This window comes from Pollicipes pollicipes, unplaced genomic scaffold, assembly GCF_011947565.3.
Source record: "Pollicipes pollicipes isolate AB1234 unplaced genomic scaffold, Ppol_2.1 Scaffold_5724;HRSCAF=6776_pilon_pilon_pilon, whole genome shotgun sequence".
Taxonomy (NCBI): Eukaryota; Metazoa; Arthropoda; class Thecostraca; order Pollicipedomorpha; family Pollicipedidae; genus Pollicipes; species Pollicipes pollicipes.
In genome coordinates, this window is record NW_023596746.1 from 48310439 (window position 1) to 48331921 (window position 21483).

General features: G+C 49.5%; 1 protein-coding gene across 1 annotated transcript in view; it reads right to left on the bottom strand.

The window, feature by feature from the left end:
* LOC119103491 (acetylcholine receptor subunit alpha-L1-like) overlaps positions 1 to 21483 on the bottom strand; it is a 96384-nt gene that overhangs the window by 26206 nt on the left and 48695 nt on the right. The window contains 3 exon segments of the mRNA XM_037227051.1: positions 12769 to 12946; positions 16478 to 16545; positions 16547 to 16588. Coding sequence (XP_037082946.1) covers positions 12769 to 12946; positions 16478 to 16545; positions 16547 to 16588 — 288 coding nt within the window.

Here is a 21483-nt window from a genome sequence, read left to right on the forward strand (position 1 = left end):
GGCGCGGCGGGCGGCGGCCGGCCAGCCTGGCGACAGGGCGGAGCGGCCTCTGGGCAGCGGGCAGGGCGCGGCGGGCGGCGGCCGGCCAGCCTGGCGACAGGGCGGAGCGGCCTCTGGGCAGCGGGCAGGGCGCGGCGGGCGGCGGCCGGCCAGCCTGGCGACAGGGCGGAGCGGCCTCTGGGCAGCGGGCAGGGCGCGGCGGGCGGCGGCCGGCCAGCCTGGCGACAGGGCGGAGCGGCCTCTGGGCAGCGGGCAGGGCGCGGCGGGCGGCGGCCGGCCAGCCTGGCGACAGGGCGGAGCGGCCTCTTGACAGCGGGCAGGGCGCGGCGGGCGGCGGCCGGCCAGCCTGGCGACAGGGCGGAGCGGCCTCTGGGCAGCGGGCAGGGCGCGGCGGGCGGCGGCCGGCCAGCCTGGCGACAGGGCGGAGCGGCCTCTTGACAGCGGGCAGGGCGCGGCGGGCGGCGGGCCGGCCAGCCTGGCGACAGGGCGGAGCGGCCTCTGGGCAGCGGGCAGGGCGCGGCGGGCGGCGGCCGGCCAGCCTGGCGACAGGGCGGAGCGGCCTCTGGGCAGCGGGCAGGGCGCGGCGGGCGGCGGCCGGCCAGCCTGGCGACAGGGCGGAGCGGCCTCTGGGCAGCGGGCAGGGCGCGGCGGGCGGCGGCCGGCCAGCCTGGCGACAGGGCTCGCCGGCGTCAGGTGACGCCTCTCACCTGGTGCCGACAGGCGTCGTCCGCCGGTAAACAAACGGCGACGGCACGCGACGGAGCGGCCCGCCGCGCCCACCGCCGGCTCCGCTCCGGCGGGGCGCCGGTGGACTGCTTCCCCCTCGGCCACGGCGCTCGGTCCTGCACGGCGGGCCACCGAGACCCGACACCGAAGTCGGCAATATTCTCTTGATGCCCGTGTTTATGGGAGGCAAAGTGACCGAATCCCAAGTAAGGAGATCATTTGTTGATATGCCGATTTTCAAGTCATCTGATGTTATGTGACATCAGTCCGTCTGAAAAACGAGCCTTGACGATCTTACCAATTGACCGCTCTCTTTCATGTGTGATTCACATGTACCATATCGCGCGATGTGTGACATGTTCCATTGGATAGTTCTTGTAGAAGTGTACCTCTGCTATGCATCACACACATGCATCAACCGACTTCTATGCTATGAGCTGGTGCAAAACGTTTGGGACGAGGTTTTCATCTAATCGTGCTTTGAAACGGTACGAAGAAGTAGACGCTGGTCCAGACTTGCGCTTCAGTCTTCATCGATATGTGTAGTTCTCGAAGACAGTTACTAAATAAAGGTTCTGGAGCGCTCTGCGCCACATCCGGCCGAATCTTGCTATCACCCAAACGACAACAAGCAAGAAGCATCAGTCGGGTGGCGCTGGTCCTATCGACGGGCACGCGTCCGCCCTGCTGACGGTACCTGCCTACCACTGCCTGACCTACCTACCACTGAACTGCTGAACGGTACCTGCCTACCACTGCCTGACCTACCTACCACTGAACTGCTGAACGGTACCTGCCTACCACTGCCCGACCTACCTACCACTGAACTGCTGAGCGGTACCTGCCTACCACTGCCTGACCTACCTACCACTGAACTGCTGAACGGTACCTGCCTACCACTGCCTGACCTACCTACCACTGAACTGCTGAACGGTACCTGCCTACCACTGCCTGACCGGTGCGTCACACCTCAAACACGCACGGGCCATTGGAAATCTATTGATTTGTCACCGACCTGTCATCGAGTCGGCCGATCAACCAGGCATAATGTCATAACTATGTCACCGGGATATGAGATGAAACCTAAACAAGATGCTATGGTACGGTATAATACACGTTAAGGGGTGGCACGATATGGCCTGCTGGCGTTGTGTGGCGGAATGCATTAACTACCATCGCGGCCTCATTTAGCCTTTGTAGTGTGCACTGCAATGTTTTGACGTGGCCATCGCCTAAATTTTTAGTCAAAATATGCTTCTGGTACCATACGTGGCGTGAAAGTCTCCATTCCTCTTGCCGACCTTATCCACGAAGAAAGGGCGTTTTAAGGCTCTGACCATGAGCGACCTCACTTCCGGACTAATGTTACGACGCTCTGAGGCTCTGACCATGAGCGACCTCACTTTAAGGCTCTGGCCATGAGCGACCCTCACTTTAAGGCTCTGACCATGAGCGACCTCACTTCCGGACTAAAGTTAGGACGCTCTGAGGCTCTGACCATGAGCGACCTCACTTTAAAGCTCTGACCATGAGCGACCTCACTTCCGGACTAAAGACGCATATTTTTCCGTCCGATGACCCACCATATGTGACGCGGGGGTTTTGGCTCCGCTATAGTTCAGGCCTGGCGGGCTTTGCGGATTACTTTTACCAAGCAAATTTGTGCAGCCTTGGTCGCACTTAAATTTCAAGATTTGCTAACAATAAGTGGGCACTATCGCCAAATACAACATCCGTTACCACTGTCACGAAGCACTTTCACCAAAAAATAAAAAAACTACCCAGATTTTAAATACTTCCCTGATTTCATTGTGCAACGGTCAGCTGTGTCCTTTACATGACCACAATGGTGCACGGCTCTGAGCTGTCATTGCGAGGGAGAGGTGGTCTCAAATTTTCCTTTTACGTACCCAAACGGCAACCTCAAAGCCATTATCAGTGAAATGACCGGAGAAACAGTGTGACTTGCATTACCTTAACCTCAAATACTGATCAATGTAGCCGCAGTTATAGCCGTGGCACAAGCGTAATAGATAATGAAATCTTTGTAACGGAAATTTTGAGTTGGTTTATTCGTGCATTCATTTTTTACACATTCAAGAACATGTAATGTACAACTGCGATTACAAGCGTTCTTACGTCGAATATCTTTTACCTTACTTTTCTGCCATCTCTTTCAATAACTACGGCCAGGTCTGCGCCAAAAATTCAGCTCGACCCCTACGCCGATCAATCGTTTGATGTAGTTCAGAAGGCTACATTCACCAGGGCATGTGTACAAGTGTTTTAGGCTTGTTCAGGTCACCTTTCTTTCTACAGGGTATGACCCTGTAATTTACATTGGCGGGTTTTCGTGACATTGCTGCAAGTGAATGATATCACTTGAGCAGGACAGACAGCATTCTTGAACAAAATGTAATTGATATCGTTCCGCGTACTATCACACAAATGGCGCAGTGACCGTCGCCATGACAGGCCATATTGACAGCGGCGGGAGTAAAATGAGGATCATTTCAAAGCTCTCGTGTGGTATTCATTTCGTGCTGTCACGTGATGTATCCACTTGATAACAGCTCCAACAATAAGTGCATGAACTCATGCCTTCATCGGTTGAGCATGACCTCAAGCTCCTCTCTTAACACGCGCCCGGGTGGCCGGTTAGATACCCTTCGCTCGGGGTGGGGTTAATTTGAGCTCTGAGATTTCAAGAACTAAGCAAGCTAGAGACACCAAATTCACAGGGTATGTTGACCTGTACGTGAACTCCCTTAGGTCAAGGTTTGAGGTTCCTAGTTTATGACCTTTGGGTCAATAAGGTCAAAAAAAGTCAAATTCCGGGTTGGTCTCCCAAAGGGTCTCTAGAACCTAGATAACTGCTAAGCAAAAGGACACATACTCATTTACGGTCAGTGGCCTTGTTTGACCTTTTCAGGCCATGGTGACCAAAATCATACAATTTTGCTTTGAGTTTCGCATTTAAAATAAGCGACAAAGAGTATGTTAAGCGGTCTGTTCCTAAAAAAAAATGTTGATCTGCGTTATTTTAGGTCAGTGACCCACTCTGACCCTTAAGAAGTCTATGGAAGGTGCATAATGCAAGTCCCCAGTAATAAATAAATTCAAAATTAGGACCAGAAACTGCCCACATAGCCAGGCCATAAAGTAATAACACAGGCTGGTTTTGACCTTGATCTGACCTTCATACCTGACCCTAGGCCAATTGAATTTATTCATGCGATTGTTGAATTTCCTAGGACAGTATCTCAGAGATGTATCCTCGTCTTACACTCAGTTGTTGGATCAGATTGAACGATGCCCTAGAAATTGCCTTTGCTGAAACCATGGCCTGACTTTGTCCTGCCATAAGTCAGCGACCCTTACAATGTAAATGAAATGTTTGGTGCCAAACGATCCGCTATCCAATTGTCTACAGCTATGCAAAAATTTGGCGCGGCGCAGCCGCGCCGTTCGGAAACCATTACGGAAAATATCAGGGGGGGCAATTTGACCCCCACCCCCCGACCGCGAGTTAATATCCGGGTGACGACGTTGCGGCTTTTTTTCCCACGTTTGCCTTCTGTGAGATGACAGACTATAACGTCCGATTCTGGCGGCTGTGTGCAAAAAAAATGCCTCCAGTTTCCTAGGATTGCGTAAATTTCTGCTCGGATATGATGTTAGAAATGAGGAGGCTTCCAATGATATTAAAAATCTCACTTCACGTACTAATTTCCAGCAAAACCATCAGTGATGCAATTAATTTTCTTAATGGCCCTAAGTTATGGTTTACTGAGACAAAGTTTCCGGTACACTACATACTACAGTGGGTTTTCGGGTCCATTTCGGTGAGGGCCCATTTTGAAATTCCTTTTCATGTGCAAACCAAGCTGACGTCAGAGTGTTCAAGATGCACCTTAGCGCTGAAATTAGTTCATTATCCGGGCGCGTTTATTACAGCTGTCTACAACTGTCCAGCCCAACTGCTGATATTAGGCCAACAAGCTTTTAATAACTGTATTTTTATAAGGTATCATAAATATAAATGTATATTATATATATATATATATATATATATATATATATATCAAAGTCGCGTCCTGGCAGTGCAACGCGTTAGAGTTAAAGTCAAATTCTTCCCAAGTTGGGTGTTTCATCTGCCTTCTCTCTCCTCCCCCCCCCCCCATCGTGACGTGACCCGGCAAACCCCGCTCGGGCAGAACCTTGAGGTTGCACTGTGCACCGCGCTCAAAAAAGGTCCATGGCTACTGGTGCGATCTGGATTATCCAAACAATATAATGCTGGATCAATTAGCAGTGGATGAGCCGTGGAAACCCTTTGCCCGACTGATGCCAACTCTGGGGATGACCATCATTCACTCGGGCTGTAATTAAATGGAATATATAATATGTCTCCGATCGTATCCGGGACCACTTTCATTTCCATATGATTGATGTCCCAGCCGGATGAGGCGCGAAATCGTAACACTGTTTTGTCGGTGAAGAACGTTGACCACTTTGTTGCTGGTTGGTGACTCACACTCTACGGTGCTGGAGATGGGCGCCGATTTGTAAGACGATACGGAACCGGAGATGGGCACCGACTTGCGGGACGACACGGAACCAGAGATGAGCACTGATTTGTGGGACGACACGGGACCGGAGATGGGCACTGATTTGTGGGATGACACGGAACCGGAGATGGGCACGGATTTGTGGGACGACACGGCGTGTGATCAATGGAATCAGTGGCTGACAAGAAACAAAACACATCGGCGTGGTCTTCGGTTACGCATAATCTCCCCTCAGCAATCGCTCAGCTTGATCAATTGTCTCAAACAATAAAACCCATCACAGCTCATTATGCTGATAACTTGCTTCCAGCAGCGCGCTGTTGTCATACGCCATCTTACGCCTGAGCACGAGCTGTGGAAAAGGCGTTCTCAAGGACAGGCGTTGGTGTAGTGGCCCATAAACACGCATATGCAGCTCTATGGAAACAGCAAACCGGCGAGATTCGGTCCTGGGTAGAAACATTGGGTGAGGGCACCTTAAGGACAACTAAGAACCTATTTTAGTTTCAACTTACCAAAAACTACCTAAAAGCGTAAACCATTTTAATCCCGCATAAGTGTTTAACCTCATATTATGGCATCGCTAGAGACCCCCCGAAAGGAATTCCTTACGGGCTGACCGCCGCCCGCTGCGCGGGATTCGGAGGGTTCAGCCAATACACTGGTTCTGACAAGTCCGGCCACCGCACATGGAATTCAGCAGCAGTAACAAACACGAAGTTAACCCTCGCCCAACGGAGACAGGGGCACTGTCAGGCCCCCGGAGGTTTTTCTAGAAGAGCGTGGTTACATTGAAAGATCCTAATCTTTTTTGGTAGCTAATCTTATGAGATTTTCAACCCTGCTCTCAATTCTTTTCAGCAGATTTTTCCTAATAGGTCGCGAGTAGAGATACAACTTTTTCCAAAAATGTCCGCACGGCGTCCACCGCATCGCTGGCCAGCTGGAAATGTGACTCGCAAAAGCCCGCTGTATAACCACGCTTACCCAGCATTATCCCACAAGCAGTGAGTTAGGCACAAGCTGTATTTTAAGATGTTTTTTTCTTCATTTCTGGCCTACACATGACATACCCATGAAATATGATATCCGTGTCATTTAAGGCACAATTTTGTTTGACTTACGCCAGTGGTGACTTATGAGATGGCAGCACTGGTAACATCTGGACTATGGAATTTCTATGGTATCAGATCATTTCTCAAACACATCACACAACTCCATACAAGAAATACGACTCGTCTGATGCTAGTTAAAGTTACATATGAAAAACAGTTCGGAATTCAAATTGGATCCAACCAAAATGTGCCAAAAACTTCACGTTCTACATCATCTTAGAAAACCATAGGCTAAATATTCTGAAATTGTCTGCATCACCTGCTGCTTTGCATTGACAGAGATCAGAGAAACGCTACTCATTACAATAATAGAAAATCTCCTCCTGGGTGTATTACATTCAACACGAGTACAGCTAACACATCGTCCTAATAAATAGGTAGCATTTTTTGCACGGCACTTCCGACAGAATTGGACATTTGCAGTCCGCATACCTCCTAAATGTAAATGCGTCACAATAGCCGCAATGGCATAATGCGCACTCGAGCAAGAGATTCAGACTCTTACGCGGTGTTTGCTCTCCTTAAGTGGATACATCATACAACAGGAAGGAACAAGCACCGCACGACAACTTTGGAATGATTCACATTTCCCCACTACCACTATCTCTGTCCGCTTTTAGAACGACCGTCACTGCGCCCTGTGTGATGCTGTACAGGAGCAGCAATAACGCCGTCCAAGAATGTTGTTTATGCCTTTCAAGTGGCATGATACACTTCAGCAATACTACAAAAAACTTGAGACGGTTGTTGATTGCTAAAACAGCATTTCGACGGAAGGAAAAACATCAATAACGCGTGTCTGATACATTCGTTGACATAGCCTGCTGACTGCAACTTTCGGAATCACATCGAATGTTTGAAAGATGTCATATGCCGATCAGGAATGACAATAGAGTGTGTGTAAATATTTCTTGAGATGCAGCAGAAGTAAACTGAACACATATCTTTATGAGACATATGTGTTGGAAATTTATGATAATTGTGGTAAGGGTGAAGAGAATCGTGCGCAAGAGCCCCTGTTAACGCTTTAGTGCATTGCATGGCACAAGCAGGCAAGCTAGACAAACTTTACACTCCCATCATTATAATTTCAAGAATTGTCGCACATGTGATACACCAATATTCGGGACTGATTGATCAGTGGCCGTGGTAAGTGTAATGAAAGTAACACTATTTCTGGGTAATTTTATTTGCCATCGCTATAGAATCTGACATGTGATTCATGAATGAAACAAGAATGCTTGCGTGACCTCTCCCGCGCACCGCTTCCTTATCAAAGTAACCAAGCATTGCATAACGCTATGTGTATATATAGGACCCACCTGACTGCTGCTCAATGAAATCAGGCCAAGCTTGGCTAATTTAAGAGTTATTGACTTTTTGACTTGACTTTTCAGTAAGATTTTGGTTAACAATTGCTCAAGTTGTGCAGCCTGGTGCTCTGATGTGTCATGTTCACCATGGGTTTCGGTCGCTGAGGCCCTTGTTAGAGAAATCAAAATACGAGTTGTTTCCTTCTGGTGATGTGGGAAGCAATGCGCTCTGTTTTTGTGGTTGGTGTTGAGAGCTAAGTACTAGCCCAGAAACAGTATTTTGATAGTTAAAATTGCTAAACCGCATCGGTCCACCCCGCGAAAGCTCGCCAAGTCTAGCCCACAGCGAGGGCTAGACTTGGCGAGACTAGACCAAAAACCTCCGCGAACTCTTTCCGGGTTTTAATGAGGCGGGTTGGTGGGCCATTAAGTTACGTCTCCAGTCAATACACATGACGCATTGTAAAGATGACGTCAGTCGGAATTCTTGCCAAGTCGGCATTACAGTTCACGTGTTGGCAATCGTGGTACGCTTTTTGTTTCTTTTATACATACAATCCATTTTGACGCCAGATGGTGTTAGATCTGATTTTAGGCCTACATCAATAACACCGTACCACCAGTCTTAGTTAAGTTTCCTGGCTCAGGGTCGCGCCGTGTCAAGACACTGTAGAACAGGAAAGTGTCGACTGACATGGATTTCCCCCATACCTGTTGGCACAGACATGCTGCCATTGGTGATTGTCCATTTTTTAACTTGTCTTGCATATGGGTATATGTATGCAAGCGACACCGATCTTTCAAAGGTCAAGCAAGGTCATGGCCTTGACTGGTTAGTGCCTGTCTGCAGCATGTGAGCTGCCCTGCTATCACCTGTGATTGCAGTTCGAGTGCACTTATTTATCGATTCCGTGATCCTGTTTCGCCGGTTGGTTGGTTTTTCACATATTTTCGCATGAAAAGTCAGCGTATTCAACTTAAGCTGATCAAATGATTGTTGCAAAATATCTCATCTTATAGCAAAACAATCCATTTGTGATCCCAGCGACGTAGCTTCGCCTCAGAGTTCCCCATTTGACCAGAAGAGAAGTGCAGTTGGACAGTTTTGACGACGGTCCTTCCATCGGTCCCATTACCCCAAGCTGTTTAGTAGGGCGGCTAGCGCGTGGTGGTGGCGACAGTGATTCCATCGGTCCCCATTACCCGACGCTGTTTAGTAGGGCGGCTAACGGTAGTTGCAACCATATACCATGCACTTCATCGGCTTTTCGGCTGCGGTGGTGCTTTGGTGACGGACCCATGGGAGGTTATTTAGTCGATCCAGACCAAGAACTTGGACATTTGCAGATCTAGAAGAGGGCGAGGCATTTCTCCCCATGGAATAAGTTGTTATATGTGCAGAAATTATACCGGTAAGAATAGGTTACCTTAATTCTGATATCGTCTGTTTTGGGTCTTCTTCCAGGTCATTATCATGACCTGGATGGTCACTTTTTGTTAAGATGTGATAACGTATAGATAGGTCAATACGCACCAATCTATTGGCCTAGCAACGAAAATTGGATATTTCTAGAGAACTTAGGCAAAGAGAAAACCCCTGGTCTTTGTTATGTTAATATTAATCTGTCTTAAATCAAAGCCAACAGAGGGTTCTACGGTTACGCCGGCTCGGGTGAGTCGGGGGCAGGCCGCCGTGCTAACTCTCGCCGCAGTGCTGGCTCCAGCGGGACCAGCCGCTACGCTGGCTCTAGCGGGGCCGGCCGCTGTGCTGGCCCTGGCGGCGCCGTGCTGGCTTCGGCAAGGCTGGCACCTGTACTGGTCCTGATGCAGTTCGCCGTTACGCTATGACTCTGGGGGGTCTGGTCGTGAGATGATGGCTCCCACGAGAACGGATTTTTGCTGCCCGTTTTGTTATGTGTGGATTGGATCTGGTTGGGCCTAATCTGGTGCTACCTCGCATATGATCCTGATCTGGTGGATGCCCCAAACATTTGTCTACCTGACTGGAATACAAACCACGTCTTGTAACATAAATACGAGGAAAGACATTCGTTAGCTCACATTACAGTGGTCCTGCATGCATCAGGCAATGGACGCTGCTTGATGGCTGTGAAAAGGTGTTTATGTATTCCTCTCGCTACTTATATTTCCTGTTAACACGCGCCTGGGTGGCCGGTTGAATACCCTTCGCTCGTTCGTGGGGAGTGGGGGAAATTGGACCCGCTGAGGTATAAAGACTAAGGTAGCTAGATACACCAAACTCACGGAGTGCGTTGGCCTGTATATGATCTCACTTGTCGAACTTTGAGGTTCCTAGATCGTAATCTTTGGGTCAAGTAAGGTAAAACAAAGTCAAACCTTAGACTGGTCTTCAAAGTGTTCCAGACCTCCCCACGCAACCCCCTTGGACCGAGATACCTGTTTTTAAAGCAAAGGTTTAATGGTGTCCATTTAAAGCCAGGGATCTTTTTCCTAGAAAAAGCCGAGATGACCAATTACTACGAAATTGCTGTTATTTTCCCATTCACGTCAGCGTCAGGGGTTACACTAGACGATATGTTTCCTAAAAACAAATTCCGGGTCGTATCATTTCAGGTCAGTGACCTTATATGACCATTGAACATGTCCGTTGCGGTCCTTGACATTAATTAATTTGAAATGGGCACCAAAAAGCATCCCTACAAGCAAGCTCTCGAGTGAAAAAGCTGGTTTCTTTTGACCTCTGTCTGACCTTTATACCTGACCCTTAGTCCACGGATTTTAAATTCAGTTGGCGTGTTGTCTCAGAAACTATATCGGAGATGTATGACTTCGTCTATCATTCCTTATTCGCATCAGATTGAACGATTCCCTTTGAATTGACCTTCGCTGACAGCTAAGACCTTTTTTGACTTACCAGAGCTCAGCAATCTTATGCGGCACACCTAATTTTTTCATATGAAAAGATCCGCTATTCGCTTTCCCACAGTTACGCAGAGTTTGGCGCGGCTGTGCTGCATCGTTCGGAAATAATTCTGGAAAACCGCCGGGGGTCCAACTGACCTCACCCGAGCGCGCAATGATATACCTATGCGATTCCTTATTTGTTGTTGGGCATATGACACGCACCTTCTTTGCAGCCTATTGTAACGTTCTATTTCATTTTTGTTTCACTGTTTGGTATGCTTCGGCTATTTCGCGTCCAGGTTTTGGATTGATTGTTCTAGTACACGCAAGCGTTTCATGCTCCTTAGAAGACCATCTGCCCTTCGTCCCCCACTCACGTTCCATACACGCCCTCCGCTGCGCCCCGTCTATCCGGGACAAGCTGCGCGCACTACAGCCATCAGTGGGCTAAGTAGTCCCTGGTACAAGCCCCGTCCAAGCGCTCGCACATACCCGGGAAGAGGCCCTGGGCGATATTGGTCGGTTAAAGTGTAACACATCCGGGTTGCATTTAGTCTTGCCTCGCCGCCATCATTTCCTTCATCACATGCACTTAAGTGGTCACTGCTGCCGAAATGGTCCTAATCGAAACCAGTCCAAGCAAAATAAAACAACAGTCTATGAAGTGTGACTCCGGGACCACGACTACGAGACTACGACTTCGAGGTTTCGACTACGAAACTACGACTACAAGACAACGACTACGAGACTACGACTATGAGACTGCGACTTCGGGACCACGACTACAAGACTACGATTACGCAAGGACCACAAGACTACGAAGTGTGTGTCTCTCACGGAAGCAGCGCGAAAAGTGCGAGCCAGCCATGTTCCGGGGATAAACTTGGGCAGTTGCGAATGGACAAAAAAGTTATCACCGATATCGCCGAAGACATCACCGATATTGACATTTCAATACCGTGAGGGCATTGGAAGGTCAGCATGACGCTCACCACGACACCGAAATACTGATGGATAGTCTTCGCCGTGCAGAGATGGTTTTGAACGACCCCCATACGCTTCACGTGAACTTTGGAGAGTATTTGTTCACTATATCAGCGTGGTGCATTAGTCACGTGCCGTAATATTTTCAGCAAACTATGACCACTGGTAACCGCAGTGCGCCATTATAATGGACGTGCTTAAAATAACGCACTCAAACGATGAGATCACCATTGTAGAGCAGGACGGTGCCATCATTTTTCGAGCACAAAAGGTAAAAAGGCGCGTACTATTCGTCATGAACTGGTAAGTCTAAAAATCTGACCACCGCGAGAGCGTCTGTTAGAGAAAATATACTGAAACTGTTGCGGCTGGCTGGACATTGATGATGAGCCGCGGTCCTCGCGGTCTTCGCAATTAGTGATGAAAGAAACGGCTCTCGTGGCATCCGTGATCGGAACGGAAATACATTATCATCAGGTATTGCAATGCACTGCTTGGGCTGTGGGGTCCGAGTGTGCTTAAGCTGAGAAGTGCAGAGGAAAACATGACATAAATGTGGGGTTTCATCTAGTCAGAAATGCTCCTTTTACAGTCGAGGACAACACACGGCTCGCACGTTCGCTCCTAGGTTCATCAAGTTATCAATGAAAGTCGTATGGCGACAGATATGGACTCGTCAGGAACAAGCCCCTGCCTGCAGTTGACGAGTAGCAGCCAGGATTGTCTCAAGCAAATTATGTCTCAATTTGGCAACACCACGCCCCACAAGACGAGGTCGTCGGACTCGCGGAAGTACAGGACATCAAAGCCATCCCTTGTCTCTCACCGCACTCGTAACCCATGTATGCCTTCACCAGACTTTGAACGTTGGGAAATATGTTCAGGAGCACTCTGCCTGGTAAATGTCATCATTCGCAAGTATCATCGAAATGTCATATTTATCTGTGACAAAAATGTGCTGTCCATGCATGATGCAAGCGCATGTTTCCAGGTAAAAAGATAACGATCTCTAGCGATCCAAGACAAAGATGAAAAAGCATTAAACAACACAGCACGTTTCGAGCACCATCTGGCGGCAAATATTGTCGCAAACACATGCAGCGTTCTTCTGGACTGTTCCTGACGGTACACACCATGCACCTAAAATCACAGCGGACGCCATGTGCTGCTCACCGAAGATCCATAGCTCCAGCTGCCAAACTTCATGAAGCACTTCTGCTGGTCAAAGGGAAAGTATCGAACGTCGATTTCGCAGTAGGACTTGAAGATGGCCGGGGGGTGCCACACCACCCGTCCCTCGCTGTGGATGACCGCCTTGGTCAACGTCGTGATGACGTACTCACCGTCAGCACTGCAACAGGCGAGAACATTATCGGTCAGCAAAACTTCCTGCGTCTGGCCCTCAAGGCCCCTCAAAATGGCCCAGGGCGGTCATATTTTTAGACGCAGATTTAGTAGCTACTCAAGTTGGTCTAATGCCAGTCAATGATGCTTGTCACTAATCAATAACCGGTTGTGCAATAAAGATCAATCATCTCGAAGACCGCTTCGCAGCGTGCGAAAAGCAACATGCGCGAGTCCTGGTTCCTCGTCGCATTGTGTTTTGTGGTTGAGCTTGGTTGGAGCGATCAGATGCTTTTCCAAACAGTGTGACAAAGGAATTCAGGCGCAGAGTGTGAGGCTCAGGGATAATGATGCAGACATGAAACCCTAATTCCGCGCATACTGAACAAATAGCATGCAAACGTTGTCACGTGAATGCATTATATCAGTAAGACTGAAGCTAGGGCAGGTAATTTATTTGCCCTCGCAATGAAATGCAGAAACCGTAACTACACATTCTTAGCGAACACTTTTAGGAAATGTTCCTTGTCCTTGCGCATCCAGCAATGTGCTAGACCTCATTACTCATGTCGCTGATTTTGACTTTATGCTAGTTTTTGCCACTCCGTATGGGAATGCTGTTAGTAAAAGGTATGTGCTATAAAACGACGAATGTGATAGAAGACTTCAGACGCCGAGGAATCATTAATTGTCAGTTGGGAACATGTATCGATGTGCTTGATCAATGTATCTAGTTATTATTTGTTGCCACGCTATATATATATATATATATATATATATATATATATATATATATACATATATATATATATAGAATGTATACATGACATACATATATATATATATCGTATAATTACATACTATTTATAACTACGCCTATTTACTTATTAATTAGTCGTTGCGGGGTTTTGCAGGCAGACAGTTTCTGGTGTAGCGGTTCCTGTGCAGATGAACATGCTTGAAAATTGCCTGTGTTGGTCTCATCAGGACCGGCATTTGTAGTCGGCGACGTCGATGAAATGGTATTTATCTGCAGTTTTTTAGGGGCGATTACCAAGGTAGAGCTAAAAGGGCAAATGGGCAAATATGAATCTAACCGAAGAGGACGACCCGAGGCTTAGGCCAAAGCGTGTGACTCAAGCCGATAATTTTGTAGCAATGACCGTTGCGGTACTGTCCACTTCGCGGTCGATGACTGCCGTAGTGCTTGGTCGGATATTGTCCGGATCACGTACTGATCCGCCTACAATCCAGCTGTCCACACAGTGCAGCCTGCTTCACGCCTGCGTCGGCTCCGATTGCCAGCTGCCATTCATCCACAACACCGCCGGGAGCGAGTGGATCCGTGGTTCACATGAGCTCACGTGAACGTCTGCACACTCGGGCACATGGTGGCGCTTGATTATTAGGGCACGAGGGCACTGAAGGCCCAGGCCACTACTGAGGCGACTCCTGCCGGTGCGGTGATCTTTTCACCTGGCCCCGCCAAACGGCGCTCGCTCCGTGCCGCTGCGGCGTTGGGTCGTCAAGATCTGAGCTTCATTTCGGCCCGCATGTGCAGCTTTTCGCAGTTGCATTACTCTGTCCTCGCGTACCTTGTCAGCTGGCGGGTATAACTGCCTGTCATCCATATCGCAATGTTACCGGAATACCCCGTCGGACCGCAAAGTTTGTATGAAAATATCAAAGAGAGAGAGAGAGAGAGAGAGAGAGAGAGAGAGAGAGAGAGAGAGAGAGAGAGAGAGAGAGAGAGAGAGAGAGAGAGAGAGAGAGAGAGAGAGAGAGAGAGAGGAGAGAGATGTGTAAATATATATATATATATATATATATATATATATATATATATATCTTACTACATATCTACACATTATATCTCTATATCTATATATACATATCTTCTACATTATCACAGCTTGATTCACAGCAGGACCTGCTCCTCTGGTTACCTGAAATCTGTGAATTTGCGATCAGCAGCTGCAGAGACATTTCATTCTGGAGAGCGTTGATGTAAGTGAGCCCCGACGGCTTAAGTCGAAAGTTGCATCATTGTTCGAGCATGGCTTACTGCCCACTAGCGATCTAGGCAAGATGGCACGCGTAACGACAGAACAATTTTAAATTTGCGTGCTTGATCACAATATGGGGCTGGCGGCGCGCAGACAGCGTGCAATCCATGCAAAAAAGCAGTCCAGCACATTCACTTAGAATTGTGATTCTCTTTAACCCATGCCATTGAGCTTGGTTACGCCGCATTGGAAATTTTTTTATAAATCGCATGTTTTGTATTAAGTTGCTCAGATTCTCGCACCATGAGAAGTTCTTGTTTCGAGCCCTTCCTCCTTTCGGTTAAGAATTCCACCAGTCAGCAGCCATCAATTGTCTCCAGTGACCACAACATTGCGGCGCATCGTCGATCCATGAGTGAATCCTAAAAATAATGCTTCCTCTCAGTTCGCTATGCAGCTGTACATGACCGCATCAAGATTAGTTGATTGCGATTCGGTCTGCGAAGCCAGTTTTATCACAGAGGATTTTTCAGCTTAGATGTTTAGCTTGGTTTTATCTATCTGCGGGGGAAAATAAGCTGTGCGGTGAAGTTTGTGACCGCAGAGTTCTTATCGTAGTCATTTGATAGCCTACCCCGCTAAGAATGTAAGATCAAGAACGTTCCAATTCAGCGGAAAGGCAGCGGCTCAGACTCCCACGCATTTACTAAACACTCGCGGGCCTCAATGGCACCAAAGCCTTGCCTGCAGACGCGATGAATTCGCTGAATCTTCGAGCTGGGCCGGCAGTCAGATTGATCGCCGCCATACGTGAAGTCAAATAGCTGATGTTTAGGCGTTTTATGAGCGCATCCGGTACTAAGGCTATTTTGCGCTCGATTACACTACTTGCTGGTGAAGATGAACAGCGCTATTTACGGGTGGAACACTCCAGTTGTGAGCTGAAGCGATGTCTGTATTACAGAGAGGCGTATTGGCAGGAACAAAAGGTGAATATCGCCTCATTAGCTTTGATATCATGATAATGCTAATGATAATCACATGCCATCCTGCATGGAGAGCCATGCCCATCAATACTCCGATGGAGGATGTATTCATAACTTCCGGTCGACAGGTTCGAAGATCCTAGTTACTCTGCAAGGTCTGTCTGCGAAAAGGAAAGGAATCTTCTAGAATTTTTGGGTCGAGCTTGATGAATGACAGCTTTGTTTGACGTTATGCAACTGCTTTAAGAATGGAGGGCTGAAATTGCAGTGCGTTTCGAAACCAGCTTTAAGGACGCAGTGTAGAGACAATTAAATATCCACAACAGCAAAGCCAGTAAAATGCAAGCTGTTCATTGGGCTGAGGCACAAAGGGGGGAAGTTGCTTTGAAACATGTACCAATTTAAGCAATGCATCATAAAATTGCCTTTTTTGTACTTGTAACGCGGTTTACAACCCACTCAGATTGCTTTAACTCAAATTGCTGGTGCATGCAGTGCACCATCATGCATCATGCAGTAGCCATCATGCATCATGCGTGTACTTACTTATTATATAACACTATGTCTGGCAGCCATATGTGTTCCGCTGGCACGTACAACTCCGTCACACCCCCCGTATTCAAACGGGTCCCATATAAACCTGTAGTCCAGCCACTCCTGAAACCAGAGGCAAATGTTTTTTTGCAGGACATTTCTTGTTATGTGCCAAACTGCTCGTTTATATACAGGCTGACAATGAGGCAGGCAAATCGCGAGAAAAGTTCCGATGTTTCTATATTAGGTCTGTGTTGATAATATATTTGACTGCATCGCTGTCTTGCGGCACGTCGAATCGGTTGTCATGTCATACAGCTCAACATTAACTGATTGCATGCACATGTCGGCCATCTTCGGAACGATCTTGGCGCTCTTGCACCCAATGAATCCACTCCTGTTATCGATATTGTACACATATGTCTTATGTGTGTTACGTGTATTTATGTGTGTTTTGCATGTAATTGTTACATGTGTGTTATATTTAGTTGTACGTGTGTATGCTATCTGTGTTGCGTATATACACTTTTCACGTCTAACTATGCAATCTATTTCACTGACGCTACCAGCGTACGAAAATGGAGACGACTAAGCCTCCCATGAAGCCGAGGTTGGCCGCACCCTGATTTTCAAACTCGAGGAATATGTGTAAAAATAAGGGGTTAGAAGAGCCACCAAATTTGCATCATTATTTGTAAGGTTAAGAAGCTGGGGCAGGCGTACCTAAACGGACAAGTGCAGCCTGATAGGAATAAGGTTAAAGCGCAACATAGAGTAAAAGACCACACGCCAAGCATTGGATACATGCCGATGTGATGACGTCTTAAGGTACTACATGTATCAAATTTATAGAAGTTATCATCCCAGTAGCGCCGCCAAGCCGGTTTCCTTCCACAGTGTTCGTTAAATGCGGCAAGTTTGGGGCAAACTGTCCTTTGTCCTAGGTTCGATTTTCATCATAGCTTTTAATTTCCATCGCAAGGTCGGAAAAGAATTGTCACTTTTGGGTGTGGTTTGGGTTGGATGTCACGATGTCTCAGGATTTCAGATGTTTGATGGCGTTATGAATACGCCAGGTGCTATTTGGCTGCCCATCTGTGGATAAGATTGGTGTTCCATAGTTCGAAGCAGCGCCCTCGCGGGGTGAGTGGCATTCGAGCCACCGATTTATACGATTTAATGAAAGCAAATGATTCTATGCTGATTATTACATGGTGAAAGCAAATAATGATTTATACAGCAGGCTGGTATTAGGATACTACGATCTAGAATTATCTGCTATATGCATGGCAGGGGATGTTTTATTCGCCAATACGGGTATGGATAAGCAAATATGATCTCATAAAAATTACAAAAGGAGAAACGACTTCGAGATGGCAGTGCTACTGCGATCCGCTCTGCCTACCTCGGTGCACCGAACTGGCCCTGGCCTACGATGCCGACTTGAGCGTCCCAGTGCCAGTGCGTAACATGCACAACACAGCTAATTCACTCTGGTCCTGATGATGAAGCCGGTCCGCAGTATGGCCACTGATACCAAGCAGTTCATTTCAAACGTGGTAAAAGATGCATTAAAATCGCACTAAAACACCAGACAACACGTTAACCTTCCAAGTTTTGGTAAGATATTCCAGATGCAAGTAAGACCAATCATGTCGAAACTAGACGTCGAACGTCGAGTGGCGGCGTTACCAGATTTCCTTTGACACATAATCACCTATTGAAAGCTTATCACCCCGCCCACATGAGTCGTCGTTAGCGCCTATTCATTAGACCCGTCGTCATCAGCGCCGCGTGTCTCCGACACGCGCGGCACGTGCCTCGGCCGGTCACGCGACCGTCGGTCCGTGTCCTGAGACGGCGGCGCCTCACTCTGCCCGGCGACGATCCGTGTCCTGAGACGGCGGCGCCTCATTCTGCCCGGTGTCGGTCCGTGTCCTGAGACGGCGGCGCCTCATTCTGCCCGGTGTCGGTCCGTGTCCTGAGATGGCGGCGCTTCACTCTGCCCGGAGTCGGTCTGTGTCCTGAGACGGCGGCGCCTCATTCTGCCTGGCGACGATCCGTGCCCTGAGACTGCGGCGCCTCACTCTGTCCGGCGTCGGTCCGTGTCCTGAGACGGCGGCGCCTCATTCTGCCCGGCGTCGGTCCGTGTACTGAGACGGCGGCGCCTCATTCTGCCCGGCGTCGGTCCGTGCCCTGAGATGGAGGCGCCTCACTCTGCCCGGCGTCGGTCCATGTCCTGAGACGGCGGCGCCTCACTGTGCCCGGCGTCGGTCCGTGCCTGAGACGGCGGCGCCTCACTTTGCCCGGCGTCGGTCCGTGCCCTGAGACGGCGGCGCCTCACTTTGCCCGGCGTCGGTCCGTGCCCTGAGACGGCGGCGCCTCACTTTGCCCGGCGTCGGTCCGTGCCCTGAGACGGCGGCGCCTCACTTTGCCCGGCGTCGGTCCGTGCCCTGAGACGGCGGCGCCTCACTTTGCCCGGCGTCGGTCCGTGCCCTGAGACGGCGGCGGCCTCACTTTGCCCGGCGTCGGTCCGTATCTCAGACGGCGGCGCCTCAGCCTGCCCGGCGTGGCGACGGCTGCCGGACGGAGAGCTGCCGGAGAGTCAGCGCTGGCCGGCAGGTAACGAGGCGCCACCCTGGTCCACGGACGGCTGGGAAAATGCCTGGATCGCGCTTCGATGGCCGGTCGTCCTGAACAGAGCGCAGCGGGTGCCGCTGCTCCTCAGACTGGTCTGCCGTCTCAGCAGCGTCCGGGCGTCTCCCGCCGGCGCTGGCTCGTGTCAACGGACGTCGGCGATCACAGCCCTGGTCCGGCGAGACTATCAAGAGCCGGAGGAGCGTCGCAGCCGACGCAAATATAGCCCGGACATGATCATGCTCTGAATATTCATCTAGTATGCTGCTCTGTAAGCAAACCTTTTATGCGCATGCCGTGAGACAACGAGATGTGAAGAAAGCTGCAGCAGTCCCCACTGGACGGGGCTGTTTGCTCATAGCTCAGTATATAATAACATCTGGGCTATGCGTAAGCTGCATAATGTTTTGCGGTTAGGTTGTAAACACGTCTGCCTTTTAGAAGACCAAGTGATTGTAGCTGTGCGAAGACGCTCTCTTCTATGATTTATAGTGACGACAAAGGGGGGAACTATTGGTGGAATTTTGTGTCCCCCCAGATAGGCCTTGTCACCCTCCTCACTATCATAGTCTGTCTTCTCCGCATATCAGGCTCAAGTCACTTCAAAATTGCTTAGGAGAAAAGCTGATAACGAAATGAAGAGCATGTGACCTCAGGCTATCATACTGGAATGCGTTTCCGGTGTTCGATGCATGCAGCTCATCCGTCTTCTCCAGCACCACTGAAATAACGCTTTCCGACCAGAGTCTACTCGGCAAAGACGCCTCATTCTACCAGTTTGCCTCAACGGATCCTAAACCTCAGTACTTGTTCTTCAAGAGTTTTCACTGGAGCAAAGTTTGAACCATTGCCACGGGTCGTTAAATAGACGAATCGGAACTTTGAAACACAGCATTTGGAGGGACGCGTCCACTCCGCTGGCGGGTCCAGCTCTTGGGTGGTGGAGCGTCGTCCGCCTGATTTGCCAGTCCGGTCCGGTCCGGTCCGGTCCCGTTACGGTGCGGTACGGTACGGTACGGTACGGTACGGTACGGTACGGTGCGGTGCGGTGCGATGCGGTGCGGTGCGGTGCGGTGCGGTGCGGTGCGGTACGGTACAGTACGGTACGGTACGGTACGGTACAGCACTGCACGGTACGGTACGCTACGGTATTGTGCGGTGCGGTACGATGCTGTCTGGTGCGGTGCGGTGAGGTATGGTACGGTGCGACACGTGGCCTGGTTTGGCCCTGTCTGGAGGGCCAGACGACATTCACCCAAATGTTTCCAGCGTTTATGACTTGCGGTTATGTGACGTTCATGTTTTCTGGATTGATGGTAGAAGACAATTCACGCCCAAAAGCGCGCCGTTTAGCTGGTCCATTTTTCGTGAATGCAGCGCTCACATCGCTTTCTTTGCCGCACAGTTGAGCTTTGTGCCTTTCGCTTCTAGAATTGCCTGTCAGATTTACTGCTTCTATCAGTGAAAGTTGTTCCGACCCGACAAATGAGGACGGGAAAATGTGGCCGGGTGTTCCATCGCACGCGGGGATACTGTCAGCCGGAAGTGTTTCACGACAAATTATGTCCAACATGCTGGCGGAGTGGAAATGTCACCAGGCCCATCGTTGTCTCGGGAGAGCGTCCACAAGGCTTGCGCCCACTTATCCCCAAGCCCGCTGCGAGACAATGAAATATGGCATGCGACGGTCGACAACACAGCCCACTGTGAAGTCTCACAAATGGGCCGCCGAAATGAGCAGCTCAATCCGAGATGCGACAGACCGCAGCACGACAAAGAAACCGTCCGTTGCGGGATCCGGCAGACTTACAGACTGTCAGACCACTCACCGTGGCGCCCAGCAGGCTAACGGCAAGCCGCTCACAGCAGGACGCGACACAGTAGGACGTGACAGACAAACGACACAGTGAAACCGTTCACTGTGAGACCCGACAGACCAACGGAACAGCAAAACCCTTCACTACAAGACCCGACAGACCAACGGCGCAGTGAAACCCTTCATTGCACGACCTGACAGACCAACGGCACAGTGAATATTTACCGCGAGACCCGACAGACCAGCAGCACAGTGAAAGCGTTTACTGCAAGACCCGACAGACGGACGACATAGTAAAACCTTTCACTGCGAGACGCGACAGACCAACGGCACAGTAAAACCGTTCACTGCAAGACCTGACAGACCAACGGCACAGTGAAACTATTTACCGCGGGAGCCGATCGACTATCGGCCCCGCGAGTACTCACATAGGTATGCAGCAGACTAGCGATAAACCGGCACCGCTTACATGCGATGCTCCAACGGCAGCGCGAGACCACGTGCTGTGTGATCCCACAGGCCAACGTTACTTGTGGGATCACTCACTTAGGAATCTGACAAACTG